The sequence below is a fragment of the Vespula pensylvanica genome, chromosome 1 (assembly GCF_014466175.1).
Source record: "Vespula pensylvanica isolate Volc-1 chromosome 1, ASM1446617v1, whole genome shotgun sequence".
Taxonomy (NCBI): Eukaryota; Metazoa; Arthropoda; class Insecta; order Hymenoptera; family Vespidae; genus Vespula; species Vespula pensylvanica.
This window is the reverse complement of record NC_057685.1, coordinates 15,106,994-15,129,668: the sequence shown is the minus strand read 5'-3', so window position 1 is coordinate 15,129,668 and position 22,675 is coordinate 15,106,994. Positions and strand designations below refer to the sequence as shown.

General features: G+C 33.1%; 2 protein-coding genes across 4 annotated transcripts; one reads left to right on the top strand and one right to left on the bottom strand.

The window, feature by feature from the left end:
• The first annotated feature begins 483 nt into the window (after positions 1–483).
• Positions 484–5,520, top strand: LOC122631384 (bifunctional 3'-phosphoadenosine 5'-phosphosulfate synthase 2-like). Its single transcript, XM_043817029.1, has 7 exons — positions 484–625; positions 3,115–3,285; positions 3,371–4,006; positions 4,091–4,525; positions 4,603–4,806; positions 4,924–5,206; positions 5,325–5,520. Exons 1-7 carry the CDS (start codon positions 539–541, stop codon positions 5,420–5,422), a joined length of 1,914 nt encoding a protein of 637 aa, XP_043672964.1. The 5' UTR covers positions 484–538; the 3' UTR covers positions 5,423–5,520.
• Positions 5,521–5,619: 99 nt separating this feature from the next.
• Positions 5,620–15,521, bottom strand: LOC122631350 (NACHT domain- and WD repeat-containing protein 1). 3 transcript variants are annotated; one of them, XM_043816957.1, is made up of 16 exons: positions 14,438–15,520; positions 13,822–13,901; positions 13,501–13,623; positions 13,245–13,387; positions 12,298–12,458; positions 11,794–12,198; positions 10,970–11,727; positions 10,352–10,885; positions 10,023–10,263; positions 9,274–9,932; positions 8,897–9,203; positions 8,600–8,825; positions 8,329–8,524; positions 7,741–8,257; positions 7,392–7,655; positions 5,620–6,297 (listed from the first exon to the last, which is right to left on the bottom strand). In XM_043816957.1, exons 1-16 carry the CDS (start codon positions 14,544–14,546, stop codon positions 6,284–6,286), a joined length of 4,737 nt encoding a protein of 1,578 aa, XP_043672892.1. In that variant the 5' UTR covers positions 14,547–15,520; the 3' UTR covers positions 5,620–6,283. The 3 variants fall into 3 exon arrangements, with proteins under 3 accessions (XP_043672892.1, XP_043672883.1, XP_043672901.1); XM_043816948.1 differs by lacking the exon at positions 5,620–6,297 and having other exon boundaries at positions 6,463–7,655; positions 14,438–15,521; XM_043816966.1 differs by lacking the exons at positions 5,620–6,297; positions 13,501–13,623; positions 13,822–13,901; positions 14,438–15,520 and having other exon boundaries at positions 6,463–7,655; positions 12,298–12,494; positions 13,245–13,379.
• Positions 15,522–22,675: the final 7,154 nt, after the last annotated feature.

Below are 22,675 nucleotides of genomic sequence, written 5' to 3'. Positions count from 1 at the left end.
GTAAAGACAGCAATACCTCTCCCTTTCAAATTTCTCTGTAATGGAAACGATACTCCAGATCGATCATTTGCAGTTCGAACTTTCAAAGTTATTTCTTAAACGACCTCGAGTTTTTCCATAAAGTCTTTTTTTCAAAAGAAACAAACGTACTATCAGGGACATATTACGTACATATATATTACATGTAAAAAGAAAACTCTTCGTCCCCCACCTAGAACCACTGCGTCGTTGACGGGAGTCTTACTACCCTCATTGTGATAATATATGGAAGGCACACGTATGTGACTCATTCCGTAGTATCACCGTCGCTGCTTCGATCTTGTTCGATTCGTCTTTCTGTCATTTCTATGCTTATCCGTGTTCGATTATCTTACAAATTTTTAAATCTTCTAATTCTATCGTGTCTAAAGCAAGAAAAACAAATATACGATTATAAATACGGGTACCAAGATAATTTACGAAAATCGTTAATTTTCTATAAAAAAAAAGAAAGTATAGTAAATTGCAAATTTTATTGACTTTGAAATATATTGGAAATATGAACTCTCCTCGAAAAAATGGAAGTACAGAAAAAATGGACGTGGAAAATGAAAAATGTAATCTTACCAACGGTATAAACAAAAGTGTAAGTTACTTTATATAATATATAAAATTCCATTTTCAATCATTTATTTTTATTTGCTTTTTTATTTTAATCCGAAGATGTCTTTACGATCTTGTCGCGAAACTTCACCTTTTTTTCCGTAGGAAGATATATCTTTCATCTTTTTTTTTTTTATTTAGATAGATTTATATTTTCTTGTTTTTTTTTTATTTTTAAAACATATTAACAATATATAACGAATCTCAACTAATATATTGTAGTTACTTCGACTAATAAATAAATTGGTTACCTACCGACACCATACCAACACGTGCCTCATTGTTTTTCTTTGATTATGGTAAGTTTATATTTGAACTGTCTTTCAGGGACATTGAGATAAGATTATATATTTAGGCTAGTGTTTAATTTTCATTAATGTCGTACAATTATCTTATATAAATTCAATGTATGTACATAGCCAGATAAGTTTTACACTTATTAATTTACGATAAATTTACAATTACATCATCAAACTTATGATGAATGATAGTACTATTTTACGTTTAAAAAAATATTGTTTCTTCTTTGAATTTTTTCTCTAAATCGATATAACAAGGAAATATTTGAAGATTGAAAACAAATTCTATGATAAATTCATCTCTAAAATTGCATATTTATGTTATTATTATTAAGTTCATATATTTTTCATAAATTTATTTTTATTTGTAATTTGAGATGTATATCAATTATTATTTTTATTGTTAAGTAAACAGTTTATACATTTTTTCAAAAATATGAGATATCTAAAACGATTAAATAATTTTGCAATTACGTGACGTAAGATATATTTGATCATTTTAAAGAAAAATCAATATTTGATTTTAGCTAAGAATTAAAAAGACATATGTCCTATTATAAATCAGAAATGATATAACTGTAAAAATGAATAATTAATTGTTCAGCTGTGAACACAAACGGTAGTGAAATAATTATCGAGAAACGTTAAACTATTTTTTTTACTTTATAGAAATCGACAGAGACAAATATGATGATATTATTAAGACACTGAGACTATTATTTATATGTTGTTGCAATCGTCGTTGAATACAATAAATTTCTTGTTGAATAATTAACTTCTTATTTTTCTTTCACGGATTATTTAGTATTATGTATTTTATTATGTATTAAAAGAAAAAAAAAAAACAGAAGAAAAATAATAATTTCCAGAATTTAATTTATTTATTAATGCATTAATTAAAAATAAATTACTCTTTATAATTTTCAATGACTTATAATAAATTTTTTATTTAAAATTTTAATTACCTGACATTCTCAATGGAAAGTTCAGTTAATTAACATAATCATTAAAAATTAACAAGTAAAGTTTATGCTATATAATTATATTTTCACTCTAAGAATAGTATTCACTCTTTTCATCTAACAATTATTCTGTTTTAAATCTTTTATTAATTAAATAATCAATAATGTATATACTAAAATAAGCAAAATAGATTAATTGCTATGATTAAATTTATAAGAATAAGTTATAAGAATAAATCTCGATAAATTTTTGATAATGTATTTTATCTCTCACGAAATTGCTTAGAGTTGCGAGAATTCAGTATTTTGGAGGTCAATGATGTCTGACGAGAACTGGTTCCTCTGTTGTAGGCATTGCTAGCAATGAAAGTTACTTTCTTTTAACTTTCTCGCGAACGAGCCACAGTCTTGTTCTACGCTGTTTAGTTTAGCATCGGTTAACGCGGAATGCTATTCGTAAGCATAATTTAGACGAATAATTCTCATATTTCTGCTAATCCGTTTTATTCAAAATTATAAAAGGTGTGATGTGAACGTGTAATTGTACAAAAAAATAAGATTGCATAACATTAGAAATTTGTTATCTAATTTTAAGTTTCTTTATCATTTGATTAATGATTCAAATTAGTAACTCGAAAATTATATGATATAAATATAATGACTGGACTAACAAGATCTTTTCCAATTGTTTATCTTTATTTTAAATTGTTGTATAGTTTTTACGTCGTATAATAATCAATCAAATTTAATTAATATTATACAATAAAATACAATATTACACAATAAAAGTTTTATCAATAACGGAAGCTTATCTAATACAAAATAATCAAAATTCAATTTAACTTTAACGTCAATAGGAATAAAATACGTTAGATCGATATAGATCGATTCTTCTTATGATTGTATCCAGATTTTATATCTTGGTACTTCCTTTCTATCGGAGGAATTTACTATTATTTCAATAAAATTTCGATTCAGCGATCATGGGAATCCTAACTCGACAAAAAACAGAAAATCAAAATTCTGCAAGACAGGTAATAGATAAACCGCAACTAATTTTGTATGGGCATATATATATATATATTATGCAAATTAGTAATATCCTAAAATGTAGAGATAAATGATGTGCGTCCTTCATAATAATTTTACTTTGCAAATTTAAGAGAAAGTAGAATCGTAATTACAAATCATGTTGTCCCTGGTGTTTACAGACAATTGCGACTAATGTAAGTTCACAAGCTCATCATGTATCTAGAGCGAAACGTGGCCAAGCCGTTGGTACTGTTCGCGGTTTTCGTGGATGTACTATATGGATGACTGGACTTTCTGGAGCTGGAAAGACCTCGATATCGTTCAAGTTAGAAGAATTTCTTGTATCTCAGGTAGAACGTCGATATAATATGATAGATCGACAACCAAATAGGTTTTATCGATGATTATAGATCGAAATATAAAAATATCTTATAGGGTATACCGGCTTATGGTTTGGATGGAGATAATGTACGGACTGGTTTGAATCGGAACTTGGGTTTTAGTAAAGAAGATCGCGAAGAAAATGTCCGACGTGTGGCCGAAGTAGCCAAGTTGTTTGCCGATGGAGGTGTCATCACTCTATGTAGCTTCGTTTCACCTTTCGAAGAGGATAGGAGAATGGCTCGAAAAATTCACGAAGATTCGGAACTGCCTTTCTTCGAGATATTCGTTAACGCGTCGTTGAAGATCTGTGAGGCACGAGACGTAAAGGGTCTTTACAAAAAAGCTAGATCTGGTATCATTAAGGGCTTTACTGGCATCGATCAAAAGTACGAAATACCTATTAAGCCTGATCTCATTGTTAACACGGAAAATGCGACGTTAGAAGAATCTACGGCGAGAGTCATCGAATTTCTCGAAAATCGTAGCATCATACCAAAGATGTACGGATTGGGAAGATCTGTCCATGAATTATTTGTTCCTGAATCTATGATCGAAGATGTTGAAAAGGAAGCACAAAATTTACAAGCGATCGAAATCAACGAAGTAGATCTTCAATGGATTCAAGTTCTCGCTGAAGGTTGGGCGGCTCCGCTTAAAGGATTCATGAAAGAGAAACAATATTTACAAGTAAACTTTTCTATCCTTTAATTTGTTTTCTTTTATTGCCACTTCTATCTGTGCAAAGAATGAAAAATGTCATTAATGTTTCAGTCTCAACATTTCAACTGTCTCACGGAAAATGGCGTACAGATCAATCAGTCGATCCCAATAGTTCTTGCTATTAACGATGACGACAAGGAACGTTGTCAGAACGTTACATCTTTGACATTGAGATACAATGGAAGAAATATGGCGATTCTTAGAAATCCGGAATTTTATTTTCATCGGAAGGAAGAAAGTTGTTCGCGAGTATTTGGCACGAATGATATCCGTCATCCTTATATAAAAATGATATACGAAACTGGAGATTGGTTGATCGGTGGCGAACTCGAGGTAATTGAAAGAATACGATGGAACGATGGTCTCGATGAGTACAGATTGACTCCTAACGAGATCAGAGCAAAGTGTCGTGAGATGGGAGCGGACGCGGTATTTGCTTTTCAACTTCGAAATCCTATACACAATGGACACGCCCTTCTTATGCAGGTACAAATTTTACAGAATACGATATACGTTCGATCGTATAATTTCAAATGTATAAAACAGAATAATAATCTTTTAAGGATACTAGAAAACGTTTGCTCGAACGTGGTTATCGTAAACCTGTTCTTCTCTTGCATCCTCTGGGTGGTTGGACGAAAGACGACGACGTACCTTTAGCAGTCAGAATAAAACAACATCAAGCTGTCCTCGAAGATGGTATCTTACACGAGGATACGATTTTAGCTATATTCCCTAGTCCCATGTTGTATGCTGGACCAACAGAAGTAAGAAGATATTTATTGTACATAATATCGTCCCATAATTAATTTATTATCATCCATTGTTAATAAATGTAACTTTTTAAAATTATACTTTATCATTCAAATGATTTTTACTTCCAGGTACAATGGCATGCCAAAGGTAGACTAATCGCTGGTGCTAACTTTTATATCGTTGGCAGAGATCCTGCCGGTATACCACATCCAAATAAAGATGCTACACCTGATGGTAATCTATATGATAGTACTCATGGTGCTAGAGTACTTTCGATGGCTCCTGGTCTTCAAAACCTTGAGATTATACCTTTTCGAGTAGCTGCTTACGACGTGAAACAACGGAGTATGGCGTTCTATGATCCCGAAAGACAAAGCGATTTTATATTTATTTCAGGAACGAAAATGCGAAGTAAGTTTGAATATCTTATAACACTTATTCGATAAATCAATACACGAAAAAAATATTGATAAGATCAGATTATATGAAGCTATTTTTAAAATTAAATATATTTCAATGTTTATATCAGATCTAGCCAAATCTGGCGAGAACCCACCAGAAGATTTTATGGCACCCAAAGCATGGAAAATTTTATCAGAATATTACCAGGGAATAAATAACAATTGATGCCTTGTCGATTGTTTACGATTAGATTTAGAATAGGTAATATCTTTAACGTATTTATAGAATATCAGATTTTCAACATTCTTCAATAATCAAATGTAATTAATATTACTTAATATTTCTATTAAAGATGCACTATAACTATTTATTTTCTAACGTAAGATTTAATTGAAATTGAATTATACATTTACGAAGAATACTATCGTTTCTATATTTAAATCACTTAATCTATATTTTTATAGAGATGAGCTACAAAAGATTTCTTTTTAGAATTTTACAGAGAACGAATAAAAACTATCATATGTTTATCACAATGTAAATTTCACTGTTATAAAATTATATGAGAAAGAAATAAAAAATACATTTATAACACATAATGTGCGTTTCTATCGATATTTACGAATCCATAAATATATTCTTTACTTATATATAACCATATATTAAAAGAACGACAATAGAGATCTTATAAATTTTCATCAGTGAACATAAAAATGTATATAAATTATTAGCCGTTGTTTTATAGAAAAATATGAAAATAACGAATGTATATATATATATATATATATATGTTGTAAATAATTTTTAAGAAAATAATTATTCTTGTTGATAGAAGATAATAGGTACGTCTTTATATATCATTACTTATTTAGAAAGAAAATCAATAAATCTTATGTTTTCCCACCTTTTTCTAATATCTATCGACTTTGGTACCTTTATTTAATTTATTAAAGGTACGGACATAGAGTATTCTTAACATAGAATATACTTGACAGTCGAAGGATGAAAGAATATGGTAGGTGTATAGGTTTCAGCTAAAGGCTCTTTATCCTAGTTAATTGTCCGTCTCCTTCAAAGGAATTCATTTTAATCTGGAAGATCTGTAATAGAGTGTCCACAAATATCTGAATATACATTTATATCGTTTAAATAACGAAGAACTAATTTACCTAAGCATTCGCACACATTTAAACAAAAATATTACTTTAAATATTCTACGATCTAATATACGATACAAAATAAGATCCGAATATTTATAAAATCCATGCTAATATTTTAATGATTTATAAATATTTGCAACAGAAATTTTGCAATGAGTATTGCATCATGCAGGATGCATACAATTTTACTGATCACATTAATCAATGACTATAATTTACATACTATATACATAACTACTTGTTACTGTGTCTAAATAAAAAGAAAATTAAAATAATTTACTATTCGTGTTTTTTTTTTTCTTTTTTATTACGACATTTAAATTAACTTCAAGTTTTTTTTCACAAAACAGATTTTTTCAGATGATAACGCTTTAAAGTTACCTAAGATTAATTTAAAATCTATATGAATGATAATTATGCTTTTTCACAAGTACTTTCGATAAATGATAATAGACTACGAAAAAAATAAAATATATAATCTATAAAAAAAAAAAAAAAAAAAAAAACAAATACTTTTAACCCACTCAACACTTTATCACACATCATAATCCACGAATATTTAAGATAATAACTAATTCATGGATAAGGTATAAATTAATTTGGAAGTATATCTATGATTAATACTTTATACAGAAACATTCATAACGTAGATATTCAAATCTGGAAAAAATAAAATCTATTATTTTTTGTTTCGATAACGATGACTCGTTTCCTGAACGAATTGGAAGACAAATTTGACAGTCAGATTTAACATAATATCAAAACGTGCAATATCTAAGAGCTACCGCTAGTATTACGCATCATTAGAAGATTTAATGTTTATAGTTATTTTAACGATATGTTTTTAATGAATATATTCAAAAAACACTACTAATGACACGTATAAGCACTATAGCGCAATTATATAAGCACTATTATATTGTATTGCTGAAACTATGATAAAGGCAATACAAACTACATTACTATGTGACTATGTGATCTAACAGCAAATAAAGAATATGTCTAGGAGGCGATGCACGACATGGCACGTCTACCTTCTTCTTCAGAGTCGGATATTCGAGTGGTTTGAAGAGAACTCTGTTTCGACAAAGTTCTTAAACCACGTGGTCTGGGGGGTGGAGATTGCTTGTTCCAAATAGCTTCCAACTGATCAAAATGTTGAGACTGAGCCAGTGCTGCTTGTTCCGGACCTAAGCCTGGTTGAGAACCAGCTAAACCAGCTTTACTAATTTCCTCCATAGAAGCACTAACACTGAATCGACGTTTCAATCGCTCTTCGACAGTTGATACCGTTATACCTTAATGTAGATAATAAAAAGTCGAATCTCTATAGGCTAATAATTCGATGTAAATAAAACAGTAATAACTAAATAATACATATACCTGTTGTAAGATGACCGTACTTCCGTTGCCACGTATATGTATCCAAAGAAACCTCTTTTTTCAATAATCTTCTATCAGGACGTTTAGGACCAGGTGGTCGTAAATCTCTCGGAGCAACGTACGGTGGAAGTTTAACATATTGCGCTGGTGTATTATGCAGACAAAGAATTGGCATGCATTTATGTTCTAATAAGTGTAATGCTAATCTCGAACAATCGGTAGACATCTCAACACCAAGAATTGGTACATGAAGCATAATAGAATTTAAAGCAGTGCCTTTTTTCGTATCCCAAACTATCAAACTCTTATCTTCGCTACCAGAAACTGCTAGAGTACCATCACCAGATAATCTGATACAAGTTACATAGCCAAGATGACCAGTGAGAGTATGCAAGTCTGCTCCAGTGTTTATATCCCATACAATCAAATTGGCATCACGTGAACCGGACACGACGATAGACTTGTCAAGAACTGCTACTGCAACGCAAGTGACGTGATCGGTGTGACCGACCAATACCTACAAAATAATTGTAACTTTATAGATTTTACAAAAACATCAACTTTAAATATCTTCGATCTCTTATTGACCTGTGATAATTTGCCTCCAGCAAGTTGCCACACCTTAAGACTCATATCTCTAGAACCAGTAATAAGAGACTGTGAGTCAGGTGTTACTACCAAACACGTAATATCCTGTGAATGAGAAACTTGACGTTTCTCTTCTGGGCCAACGCCCAGACTTATTATTCGAACTTGATTGTCCCCGGTACCACAAACTGTAAATCTAAAATAATACAAATTCGTCGAAATGTTACAGAATCATAAATTTTATTCGAAAGACATTAGAATTCTTTGATACCTCATGTCTGCAGCTACAGCAAAACATCGTCCTGGACCACAAACAGATTGAATCAAAGTTCCACTATCTGCGGCCCATACTCTAATAGTTCCAGCTCTGTCGGAACTTACAACTCTTCTACCATCTAACATAGCTATGACAGAAGTAATGGTTGCTTGATGTCTAAACGTCGCTACAACAAGGCCCAAAGTTAAACCCCAAACACGTACCGTTTTATCTTCCGAACCTATAACGACATTTGTCTTATTCGTTTATGAAGACATAGATTATAGATATAAACGATCTATTTATACTTACCTGACGCTACAAATAATCCAGACGCAGAAAAAGTGATACACGTAACACTTGCTATATGACCCTCTAACGTTGACATTAATTCATGCGTATTTAATTGCCATAAATTTACTAAAGAATCGACACCACCCGTAACTGCCATTGCACCATCTCTAGATATATCTAAACAAGATATAGGTGAGGTGTGCGGTTGAAGTGATTCTTGTTTTCCAAGTTTTTGTGGTTTCGACGGAGTTTCCTCTCCACGGAAACTCCAGTATGTCACACGTCCTCCCCCAGCAGTGATAAGGAAATCGTCCTTTTCAGTAACCTATATACATCAAATTTATTTAAATTAATCTACTCTACGTCGACGTATATCGCAAAAGATTTAGAATTACCTTCACAGACGTAACATCCGCAGAAGGGTTAGCAGGTAGCGTTTTAATGAGTCTACCACTGTGTATATCGAAAACGGAAACTCTGCCCTCTATACCACCAGCAATGGCTCTTCTACAATCTCTAGCAAGACATAAACTTCTAACAGGACCTTGATGTCCTCTTAATGTATGTATCTCCGTTCCAGTAGCTAAAGATCTTAAATAGAGTTTTTGATCTTCACAAGCAGTCAGCAAAAAGACAGAATCTGCCGATACATCGAGATTGGCTACAGGGGAAGGTAACGTTATGCTGTTGAGAAGAGTAAATGTTTCTAAAGACCATAAGCAGACTGTTCCATCGGTCGATCCAGACACAAGAACTTCTCCTGCTGAATCTACGCGTATAGCAGTAACGGGTCCTCTGTGATGATCAATTTTTACTAATACTTCACCAGTGAGTAAACTAGTTGCAATGATACTAGAATCTTCCCCACCGCTCACAATAATGGAATTATTTATAGCTGCTGTCAACGTAAGAACAGGTGCTATGTGTTCACAAATTCGTCGTTTCAATGATAATTCTTTCATATCCCAAACGATAATGGAGGTATCTTCGGAACCAGTGAGTAAATATTGAGATTGTTGCGTAATGGCTAAACACGATATCGGACTAGAATGACCTAAAATATAATATTTGTTATAAATCATTCATGAATCTTTTTGGACCGAACGAATATGTGGAAAAAAGATACGTGTTATATAATTGATACCTTTAAAAGTATGTACTAGTTGACCAGACATAACGTGCCACAACTGAGCATCTCCTTGAGGTGGAACAACCACAACGTGTTGACCCGATGGCGCAGCTTCGACTAGACGGACTCCTTGTGGACAAGACAAAGCACGAATCTGAAGAGGTAGAGGAGGTTGAAGCCAACCATTCAAAGGAACTAAAAGAGGTGCGGTATAGCCATCGCACCATGCCATTGCTGCCATGACCATTCTGCTTACCTTTGTACAAAGATAAAATCGATTAAGATCGTTAAAAGTTTTTTTAAATTAAATACAAAAAAAGAAAATAAAAATATGAATCTCTTACAAGATCTCCACCATCGTCTGCGACTGGTCTTAGCCAACAAATAAGTTGTGCTCCAAGCTGAAGCGGGTCTCTAGTAAGTACGTCGCTTGATTTCCTAACGGCATAATATACCAACTCCAAATCTCTTTCCAAAAGATATCTCCTTGCATGTTCGAGTACACATCGCAAATAACTCACAGAAATCATTTGTACACCAGCTAAAAGAAAATCAAAAGCACAGACAGCCAATCTTTTGAGTTTATCAACATCGCCAGCTCGTAGCAAGTGAAGCCACGCTTCTTCGACGTGCCGTAGGGTATATGTAATATCCTGCGATTGCGGAGCGCTTTGAAAAGGTGTTTCCTTTACGGGTGGTTCTATAGGACCCTGCGGTGATTTTTCCTCGCTATCTTCGGTTTCTTCCGCAAAAAATAGATTTGCCAGTTCCGCGTGACACATTCTCGATACGTCCTGATTCGAAAGATATTTCTTCCTAGCGACTTCACGACTCAACCAACGCCAGCCAAACATTAATCTGCCGCTCATTACTCGTACCTTTATTACGTAAATAAACAAACTTGTATATTATGATAAAACAGAAGAAATCTTTAATATCATAAATTTAATAATACTACCAACCCTTAACAAGGGAGCCAAAGTTCTTCGGACTAAACACCATGTAGCGAAATTATATTGCCCCAATGTTAAGGATAATGGATCTTCTCCTCCCGTGGGCATAATTAACTCGAGAATCTCAGTTTCGGAGAGACCGTAATCTGCGCATGCTAAAAGCGAACCAATTTTATTTGCTGCTCTTGGACCGACGAGCTTTTCCAGATTGTCTAAAGCTGATTCTATATCTGGGAGATTGCATCGCTTGTCAGATAGCTCGATAAGTATATCATTGCTTCTGAGTCTTTCTTTTTGAAGCGGGGTCAGCCGTAATGCTTCGGGTGGTACTGTAGTCGTCGCTATAAAATGTATTCCTTGGGGCAAGTTTAATGGCAACCATGATAAAGCAGCAACGATATCGCATTCCAAAGGGTGAAGGCGATGTAGATCGTCCACCATAACGATTAATTGTTCTGACAGAGGTTGTGCTTCGATACCACGCATTATTTGACTGAACCAATTATTCAAGTACAAAGGATCAAAGGAAGCATCTCGTGGAAGATTACCGTCGTTGTTACCCGATAAGAAGCCAATGTGTTCACACAAAATCCGTAGAAGCTCTAAGCTATAAGCCGACTTTGGCGTTGACGTACAGAGCCGTACAACTCTCAAAGTCGGTTTACCGAACCATTCTGGTACACTTTCATATATTTTAGCAAGTATAGAAGATTTGCCAGAAGCTTTGGGACCCCATATTAAAATAGGACCATGTTTTTGATCCATTCCTAAAACAATTTATAATAATAATGATCAATATATTCATCTTAAACCAACATTTTGACAAAACTCACCGGACATCAAAAGTTGTTTTATACGAGTGATAGATCCATCATCTTCTTCGGCGGGTTTTATTTCGCGCAGCAATGACAAGTGCGCCATACTTTCGGCGTAAACTTCCTGAACCATTTTCTTCCGACTTTTAATCTCCGGATCGATCTCTATCGAAGCATTAACTAAATTTTGTAGTCTCTCAAGAACGAATCGTCTAAATTTATTCAGGTAATTATCATGGGAGTCGTTGTCTGTGTCTATGCCGTCTGCTTTATAGTCAACCTCAAGGTGAATCACGTTCTCAGCTGGTAAACAAGACTCGATGTGTGACCGGAAGCTCGTAGCACCGGGACTGACCTTCGGAACATCTTTACCAGTCCAATCTCTAATAATAGCCATAATTCCATTCCCATCTTCATCAAGATCTAGAAAGTTATTCGCAGATTTCAATATATTTTCGCCCCTCAAATAATAAATTAAATGCGGTGCAAATAAGTCACGAAAAAGAAAATGTAAAGATTTACTTAGGCCGTATTCCAATTGTCGTTCCGTCGTACTCTTCAACACGTTTTGGACTTCCTTATTGTCTGGTTGGTCAAGGATTATCGATTCGGCTGCGATTCTTAAAATTTTCCTCAAATTCGATTCCTGCGTCGATTGCCAATCGTCTTGTGCCGTTTCCACACTATCGGTCAGCATGCAAGGCATCGATTCATCTTATCTTGCGGTCACATTGGAACCAGTCAAGTTGAATTAAATCAGAACTTTTATCAAGCTCTACTAAAGTTAACGTCGATCGAACGTAACGGACGAAACAATATTTTTACGAGCGCGGTAAAAGCGGTTTATAAAATGTTTTTTTTATTCATTCAAACCTTTTTAATTTAAATAAGTAACGATACGTTTTTTCAAAGTGTCTATCAAATATACGAATCCTATATTACTATTGTCCTTTTCTTTTTCCCTACCTCCAACCTCAAAGCTTTCAGTTAAGCTTATAAATATGCATGCAACTTTGATCAACTTTTGAATTAGCATATCAGTTAGTTGAATGCACGGATTTCCGAGGCAACATTATTTTAATAGATTTTCCATCGCGTTTTTTCTTTCACGTCAAATAGAAAGCAGCACTCTGTGCGACGCAAAATTAATTTAGAAAGTCCAGTTAATGCAACTTTGAGAAACCGTTGCAACTTTGAGAAAAAAGAAATATACGTATATATAATATATAAAATGACGTTGCGAATACATTATCCCGACAAGTACAGATGTTTCCTTCTTTGTGAGGATAAACTAAAATCTTTTAGAATTCGAAGTGAAAGAGATTGAAAGGTGTACAATCAACGGAGGAAGTGAATTGCAGTCTGAAAGTTACAATCTGAATGAAAAGTTAAAAGTGGAAGAGAGAATGTTTATATAAGACGCCTTTACGGTTCTGTAGTTTTTCAACCAAAACTGAGTTGCGCATTACCTAGAAGCTTTCAATGTATAATAACGGCCATCTTGCACATAGTACTCGTTTAGCACGGAACAGCAACCGAGAAGAGCATGGAAAGTTTCTTCCTCGAACTTGGTAGGTACCCAACCTGTATTGTAATCGGCTCCGGCCAGTAGCTTTAAAAATGTTGATAAACGTGAACAGACGTTAATAAGAGAAGAAAGATCAACGGATTGATTTTTACAAGCATGTATCCTTTCGATTATTTGATCGAGAATAAGAAACTCACCAGCAGAAAACAACCTCGGGAATGTCGATGAGAAGCGTTTATTTCTTCTAAAAAGAATTCTGCCAGCCTTGGATTGGTATCTGGGTTTTTGCTGGTTCCATATTGCATGTCAACCAACAATACCTATATACAAAATATTATAATTATTATTATTATTAATTTCATTTACCAAAATTGAATTACAAATGATCCACGTAATAGCATTTACAGAATAATGTAAAGTATTTCCAACTGGGAATTTATTCATCTAATGTAATGTAACGAGTACTTCGAGCGTGCGTAATCTGGTCAAAATTAGTGTTAATTGGTGGAATAATTTACCTCAATTCCCATATCATCATAAATCGATTGTAATTCTGGACCCACTACCTCCAACAGTTGTTTCCTTTCCACAGAAAATTCTATAGACGAATTATTATTTTATTATTAGAATTTTTATTTGTAAGATTTTGTTACGAACAACAAATACGTATTTCCGCTTTTTCCTCTTACATTTTTGGGCTACTAGTATAACGCTCTTTCATTTAAAGGAAAAGAAATGAAGCGAATTTCATGAAAACACGAAAAATTTTTTCATCGGCAAATTTATCATGCGTGCGATCGAGAAAGTTTAACGTGAGAAATAGCGAACAAAGAAAGGCCCTTTGTAAAGAGCAAACAATTTAATTAGATTAGATTAAAGCGTTTCTATAGTCTCTTAAATAGTGCTCTTATCGTTCGAGAATTCAAGTATAATTTTATCGATTTAGTGGTATAGTGCTTTTCATCCTTTCAATCGGTTCTCCACGGTTTCACTTTACTGCAACGATCAAGATTAAGATCTACGATCTTCTTCAAACTAAATTAACGATCCTATTTGCGTGTTTTATTATTAAGTTTCCTAAATCATATAAACTTTCCAATACTATTTCTTATGTATTTTAAACTTAATACTCACCATCCCTTTCGCCAGCAATAAATATCTTGATAAGCCTTGGAGAAGGTAGATGAGCCGGTGGTAAACCACCCTTGACCACCCCAGCTATAAGTTCGACTTCGAGATTCATTTCGAAACTATTAAATTATTAATTAGATACTGATTTCTTCTTTTTTTCTTTTTTTATTTTCCGTAAATAAATTTCACGACTACGTTTAATGTATCTAACACTTCAATTACTTAATTAAGACAGCGTAGACTTCATTTTCAATATTTCAATACGTATTCTCGATGAAACACGAATTTTCCAATAAGTAAGAGAACTTTCACGTTCACTTAAAAAACGTCATTTATTCTCCCTGGGCTTCAACGCATTTACCAGTTCTTTGCTATCCGAAGCTTTTTGCCCCTTCTTTTATCTTGTTTTTATTTCTCTTTCTTTCTCTCCTCTTCTTTTCCCGTGGATAAATTGACGCACTTTAAAAGGGTGGACGTACCGGATAGAAACTCTCTTTTCCCTAGATCGACACTCGAGACTTCCTTTTCAGCAAGTATACATATGTTCTCCTTCACCTACCCCCTTTCCTTTTTCCCTAAGGTGTTCACACGGTGTTCCTTCTCTTTCTCTTTTCTTTCTTGTCCTTTATCACGATAGCTTTCAAGATTCGTAGCAATCTACTCGAATAGGTACGGACGTAGACTTTTATACTTATTAATAATATTAATATATCCTTGCGTTACTATTGATCAACAACGTTCAAATATAATATAAATTATCTTTTTCTTTCTCTTTTGGACAGTAATGTGCGTGTGTGTGTGCTCTCTTTATTGTTTAACAATTAACTTTCGATAAAGATCTATGCAATAGTGTACGTGTATACATATAGGTATTTATATACATAAATTTAATACACGATAATCTTTTCTTCGCGCATTTATACTGCCGACTTAAGTATTCACTAATTAGGTAACTTTGTTTTAGGATTGTCTTCGCTTCTGGTCACATGTAACGTTTTACATTAAACTTTATTGTGCAGTTAGGCGATTCTTTCCCTACATTATTATTTTTTTCTTTTTTTTTTTTTTTTATATTTTGCTCGAATAAAAGATCGTCGCGCGATGCGTCTTTGATGTGTATATATATATATATATATAATGAGTGTGTATATATATATTTTTTTTTTCTCCTTTGATGTACTGTCGACTTCCTTACGTGAAATACTTTTCCCTTTGCGCCGTTTTCCAAAATGGCTTCGTTGACGTCTATACTGGAGCTCAGATTCTTATAGCCGAATCGTATGAATTCACATGAATTCCCATCGTTATTCGTTATGTCCTGGTAGATTTTATTTTGGCAATGCCATTAGAATCGCAAAAGGGGGTCCTTAACCCCGTTCTGATGATGCATAATAAAAGCTTTACATCTGTAACAAATTTTACAAAAATCTACAATTAGAGGAAACAACTATATTATTATAAAAAAATATATATATATCCTTTTTCTTTGAAGTTTTCATAAGAATTTTTCTCAACGCAGACAGCGAATAGAAGTTAGAATAAGATAGAAATGTATAAAAAAGGGGAAAAGAGTAGAAGAGATGGAATAGAGGTAAAAAGAGAGAGAAATGTGAAAGAAAAAGATAGTAAATGGGAGGAGAATAAAAATATACAGAATGAAAGAGATTAAAAACAAGTTGTACGAGGCAATCAAAATTAAATAAGATCATAGCGGAAAGAAATTTCTCTTGTGGGATTTACAACATTTTGTGAAATATGTATTTAAATAAACATGAAAAAAAAAAATAAGGAATATGAAGCTTTGAAGGAAGATTAATCTTTTATTTTACTTAATTAAACGTTTCCGCTTCTTCTTAAATATCTACGATGAGAGTACCACGCGAAATACGGAGCATTGATATATCTCTTTGAAAAAATGTAAATTCATTCATGATATGAAAAAGAAAAAAGAATAAATAAATAACATAATTAATTCATGAAATATTTCGATTTAAATTAAAATGTACCGTTTGTGATATATCAGCATAATCATACAAAGAAGTGATAGTCGTTTACAAGCAATAGATATTAAAATCGACAGCATGACCTAATTCTTAAAACACGACAGTAAGATTATTATCAATATAAAGGATGAAAAACGAGATTAAAAAAAAAAAAAGTCTAAGAGAAGGGAAGACGAAGAAAAATGAAAAGAAATGCGCAAGCTACCTTGTAATATAATAGCTACTATGTTCAATATTTCTAGAGGACATCTTCTGACTGATGATGGTATGTTTAATTTAAAAAAGGAAAGGAAAAGAAAAAAGAGAAAAAAGAAAAAAGAGATTGGAACACTAACGCTGATAGATAAATCCACCAAGAATACGACTGTAATCGTTCGCTCGTAGTTAATTTTTTATCTCTTACAAAACATGAAATAAAAACCGATATTATTGAAAAATCAATGAACGTTAATTTGCAATATTCCATATTTCCGATTTCTCTTTTACTTCACATGCATATGTGCGTATACATATATGGTTAAAACCAATATTTTAAACAGAAACGCATATAATCCCCCTATTACGAATTTAATATCAAATTATATTTACGATCGATGTCAGTACTGCCGTTAAATAATACCGCTTCAATTTCGTACTTTTCTTAACGAAATTTGAAAAATCCAGCGTTCTAAAATCCAACTTTAATTAATTTCTCATTGTATTATTGCTCACAGTTCTTCACTAATTCGTTAAACCTACAAAGGGATTTTCATAATCGCTTCTAACTTCAATATCGCGAACTTATTTATAGTATCTTTCCACTATTTTAATTAGTATTCCTTATGAAATACAAGGACACAAGATCTCGGAATTTCATAGCCATTACTTAACGACACGATATTAATAGAGCATCCGATATTACCGATTTCCTATCTCTTTCTCTCTCCTTCTCTTGGCACATTTTCATGACACACTTTTCCAAGAGGAGTTCTTCGAGTTAAACGATCCAATGCTTTCTCTACGACCACTTCTCTTGATCTCTTTTCTTACCTCTCCCTCTTTCTTTCATTCCCATATTCCTTTTTTCAAGATTCTCGATTGTCTCGAGGATAACGATGCAGATTCAGAAAAAAAGAAACATTTGCTGAAACAGCGAATCGCGTAACGATTCGGTTTTCCCATTATCCATAATAGAAACGGATTTTAAGCAAAAAAGAAAGTGTAATCGAAGAAGGGATACGAACAATGCTTGAAAGATGCGAGAGGGATGAAATGAAAGGAGAAAATCCTGGAATGTGAAACCGAGGGTTGCTCTGGGTAACGAACTTAAACAATTCCCTCTTTCTCTCGTTCTTTCTCTCACCCCTCTTATTTCCAACACCACCACTTTAGGAAAGATCATTTGGCATTGTACTTATATAAGAAATCTACCATTGTTCGTCAAGCAAAGAAATATTTCACTAAGAATGATAGAAAACTATGAAAATTCTTTTCGGAAAGGGACGACTGCCTTCTTAGAAATTCCAATAGATAAAGATATTATACTATTTGTTAGACAACCCTGACACAATATATTTATTATATATTGACTATTTTTATTTTACAAAATACTTAACAAAAATACTGACGAAATAAATAAAACTATAATATTAAAAGTAATCGGATAATAAGAATTTTCAAATATCCTGTCTTATCCGCTGAATCTTCACTATTGATTGTATCAAATCGTTAATTTTGCATTAAAATAAAGCGAAATGGAAACGTCAAAGAGAAAAAAATCTTCTCAACTGATACTATCAAAGTAAAACGGTAAAAATGTTTTATTGCTATAAATAAGACGATTTCCAATTCCAAAGACTTAATATCTCTGTGAGTGTATCTTTTTTTTTTTTTCTTTCGTAGAAGCTTGCGGTGATTCTTTCGCTACGGAGAAGATGAATACATAAATAATGTACGTTTCCACTGGCAAGAAAAATATTTATAGGCTTTCAGGTCGATCAAAACGTGGCCGTATCTTATATTAAAAATGATTAAATGCATGTAGATGTGTACAAAAGATGAAGAAAGAGAAAAATAATTTCGCATAAAGATCATTCTTCATCCTTTTTCACAAATAATTCTTTCTTTTTTTTCTGACAATACCTTGCATGCTTTAATGATATATGCTTGTTCTAAGTGAATGATAACGTGTATTACGTTTCGTGCCGCAGAAATGAAACCGAGCGTTTGTCTGTCTGTCAGCATAAAGCTTGAGGCAAAAAAATATGACTTTACGATATATCGCAAATTCATAAACTAATTTTCTATCGGAAAGAAACGATGTTCATTCGTAACAACGACCGTTGTTACGACTGGTAGTCTATTGTAGGTATGTATCTCGCAAAGATTTTTCCATTGAAACGAAATATTTATTTTCCTATCGCTGAATCGTTCGCAGGAAAACGTATGACCGAACTACAAAAAACGTAACATAGTACTGAACACGCAACACAATAGCTTTGTCATGGAACAAAGAAGGAAAAACTACTAGCCAGTAACGGTGTAGTAGTTTATAGATTTTAACAATACGTTACTACCAATATAAAAAAAATATAATTTGATATTTTGGATAATATCGAACAGCTGTATAAAATATATTCGAATATTGCACATTTTATAAAATGCATTCGTACTCTTTTATCGAGAGGTTTGTAAATTTCTTCGATCTGCTAATTCTTATTCGAAAACTTAAAGGAAATCCTCAAGTAAACATTGGAATTATGTTAATATATGAAGAGGACAGAATTATACTTTACAATGAAAGACATTCGCTTTATCGGTATGCGCTACACGACGTTGCCTCGTCAAAAATCGCAAACTTCTTCCAATCTTTTCGATAACATTTAAAGAGTCTTGAAATTTTTACCATTTTGTTCTTTAGATCTTTTTTCCTTTTTTTTTTTAACTTTTGCTCTTGAAAATTAAATACTTAAAAAAAGAACAATGGTGCGAAAAAGAAAGAAAGAAATGATTCGTGTATATAAATGACATACGCTCGTTCCCATTTTGTTGAAAATGGATTTGAAAGGAAGGAATCGCACACATCGAAATGCTTGTATATCAAGCGTTCATTTCAAATCTAAACCGATTGTCATCGTACCGGTAAATTGACGATAAATACCGTCAGAAAATTTGTTCTCCGCGAACCACGTCTATTGGGAATTGCTATCGGTTTTGATTGTATTTAGTGGCATCGATTCAGCGCGATTGAATCTATGAAAAGAGATTTAATCAACAAAAGTTAAATATAAAACAATATTATAAAAGTACAATGAAAGACTAAAAAAGTGAAATTAGAAACGTATTTCCATATTTCAATTATAAAAATATGTAATATAGTGCACATATATACATATATTTTCTACATAATTTTATCTACATATATTTTAATTTTTCGAGAAATTGTGAAATATTTTCAAAATCTTGCATTTTAAAAATCGTGATACGATATCGATTACAATTTGATATCGACATTCGTGTTTCTACTAAGAAGAAAAATATTCGAAATGAAAACTATAAAAACATCGAACTTTTCGAAAATATTTATTTTTACAAGACTACGTTTTGACTGGCCAGATGATTCGAGCAAATAAATGAAGTAGATAAGTAAATAGTCATTCAAGTGGTAGTACGTTCGAACAGAATGAAATAGCTCTCTTGTTAATCTTTTTGCAGAGTAAATTTTTGTTGAAATAAAATAAACTTACTATTGGTACATACACAAACGTACGAAAATAACGAGGAAAAAAATACCAAAAAAAATATTCGAGAAAAATTCAATGCTTCTCCATTCGATATTTGAAACACAACTGTTTGAAAATTTTTTAACGACAAGATTCTCGCGTTAAAAGGACCATCTTTATGTGCATATAGTCTGTGAGAACGGTTTTTACAGGACAATTTTTCTTCTTTTTCTCTTTTCTTTTTTTCTTTTCTTTTTTTCCTTTTTTTCGTTACAAAGAAAGACGCGACGTGAGGATAAAATCGTTCGTTGGCCAGAGAAGAACGGCCCTTATATAAATGTAAGTATACGTAGTATAGTACGAGCGAAAAAGGTCACAGATCGCCTTCTGCGTGCGTGTCTGCATTTACTCCGATGATCGATAGCGGCGAAACGTTTCAGGAAAGGCGGGCACGATCGGGCCGCGGTACTCGATCTTCTCGGTGAGCACGTTCTCGAGAATGACAGCGTCGTGCTTTAATTTGAACCTTAACGAGAAGCTTCCCAGATCTGATCTGAAAAGCTCGCATTAATGGAGTTCATCCTGTAAAAGATTTAATCGGCTTTTCATCGGGAAATCAACAAATCGTAATTCATATCATTCCTTTTACTTCGTAATCGATGCCATTCGAAAATTCAAACTCCTGAATTAATTTTGATGTTTGGAAACTCAAGAGTAAGTTTGTCATCGATCGCAAATATATACATTGGTACTTCTATATACATATGTAGGTATATACATAGAATTAAACGAGTGTATTGAAGCCATGGTAAAATTTAATACCGCATACATTCGAAATAATTAACGCTTATGTTAGAAAGGACTTGCTTGTCCCATCGATCGACGTCGATACGAAGAAGGAACAAGGGACTTTCGAATATAACGCACGGGAACGGTTTTCCTAGAAATGGACGAGGACACGATAAACAGGTTCCTTTTGTTGTCTTATCTGAAATATGTCGATCGACGTTTATATTTATTCTTCGTTGCTTTCGACAATACCAAGAGATACGAGGGTGTAGCCAAAATAGCAAGATAACGATGATTCGTCGATACGATCTCCTTTGATGTAAGGACATGAAAAAACTTTAATTCTTTTTTGCTTCTCGTTTACCTATACATATATATATATATACATATATATATGTATATATATATATATATGTTTATATATATATATATATATATACATGCTCGAAGAAGAATTTCGAATCATGTTTTTGGGAAAGGGAACAGTATCAGCAACCACGTAGAAATATCCACTCGCGCGTGAATAGTATTTCGTTCGTAAATAGCACGATAACGGCCAGTATATAACCTGCATCCGCTTTGTATTTCGTCCTTTCTACAAAATCCTATCCTATCCAACCTGCTCCAAAGCAATCTACGCTTTTTCTTAGAATATCAACATCCGAACGAGCGTTTCTCCTTTATATTCGACACGAAATACGAATGAGGTAAAGGAAAAAGAAAATTGTATTGCCACCAAGTTGAAAAGCGAAATGGCGAAAATCGGATAACAAAGAAAAATATCCTGGTAAAAATACAATTTCGTAGTAGAGAAAGATGTTCTCACGATGCCCGATCGATGACGGAACTTCATCAAATAACTATATCTCAATTCTTTCTGAATCCAAAAGAAATACCACAGATATCCTATGTGTGAGTGTTAAACCCGAATAGAATGTGTTACGAGTGCGAGCCAAATATTTGTTGAGTTATTGCCTCACCGATATCGAGAATCCGTAGTATTTCGAATAATAAAAAAAAAATTTCTCTTGGGAAAGGTAGGGCAACAAATAAATTCTCAAAAAAGTAAAACAAAAAAAAAAGAGAAAAAAAAAAAGAAAAAATGAGGTTAAGCGACGAAACGAAGCATCAAGTGTTACTGGGATATCGCGGTCGAATGGATATACTTATGTATTTACGTAGTCAAAAGGATGGGCCTACCGTTCATACATATTCGTATGCTCGCGCGCGATATGTGTACGTTGGATCAATGAATTCTACGAGGTCAAACGGATGGGGTTGTATCGAGAAAGCAGAATTGTGCTGCATCAGCCAAGATCAGAAGACTGGATACGAGTTCATCGCGGATGAAAGATCATTCTGTACAAAGGGACGAGCCACGATGCGATCATCGATGCACCTCTCTACCTCTCTACCCTCCTTCCTCTTTTTGACGTTCGTTTGATTTTTACTTTATACGATCTACATATACGCTCACAGTTCGATTCTTTTCAAAAAATAATTTCAACCTTTCTGCCATCTCTATCAAATATTTAAAATTATTGAGAACATCTACGATTCTGACGTCTGTTACGTTGCAAAAGTAATTGAAACTTTGATAACTGAACTTCTAGTAAATCTAATCTTTTAACATAAAAAAGAAATGTATATCTGAGAGAAGTAAACAAAGAAAATTGGAGCTACCTACGCGTTTGAAAGCATTTTCAATGTTCCACTTTCTTTTCTACAGAAACAACGGAAGTGTGGCT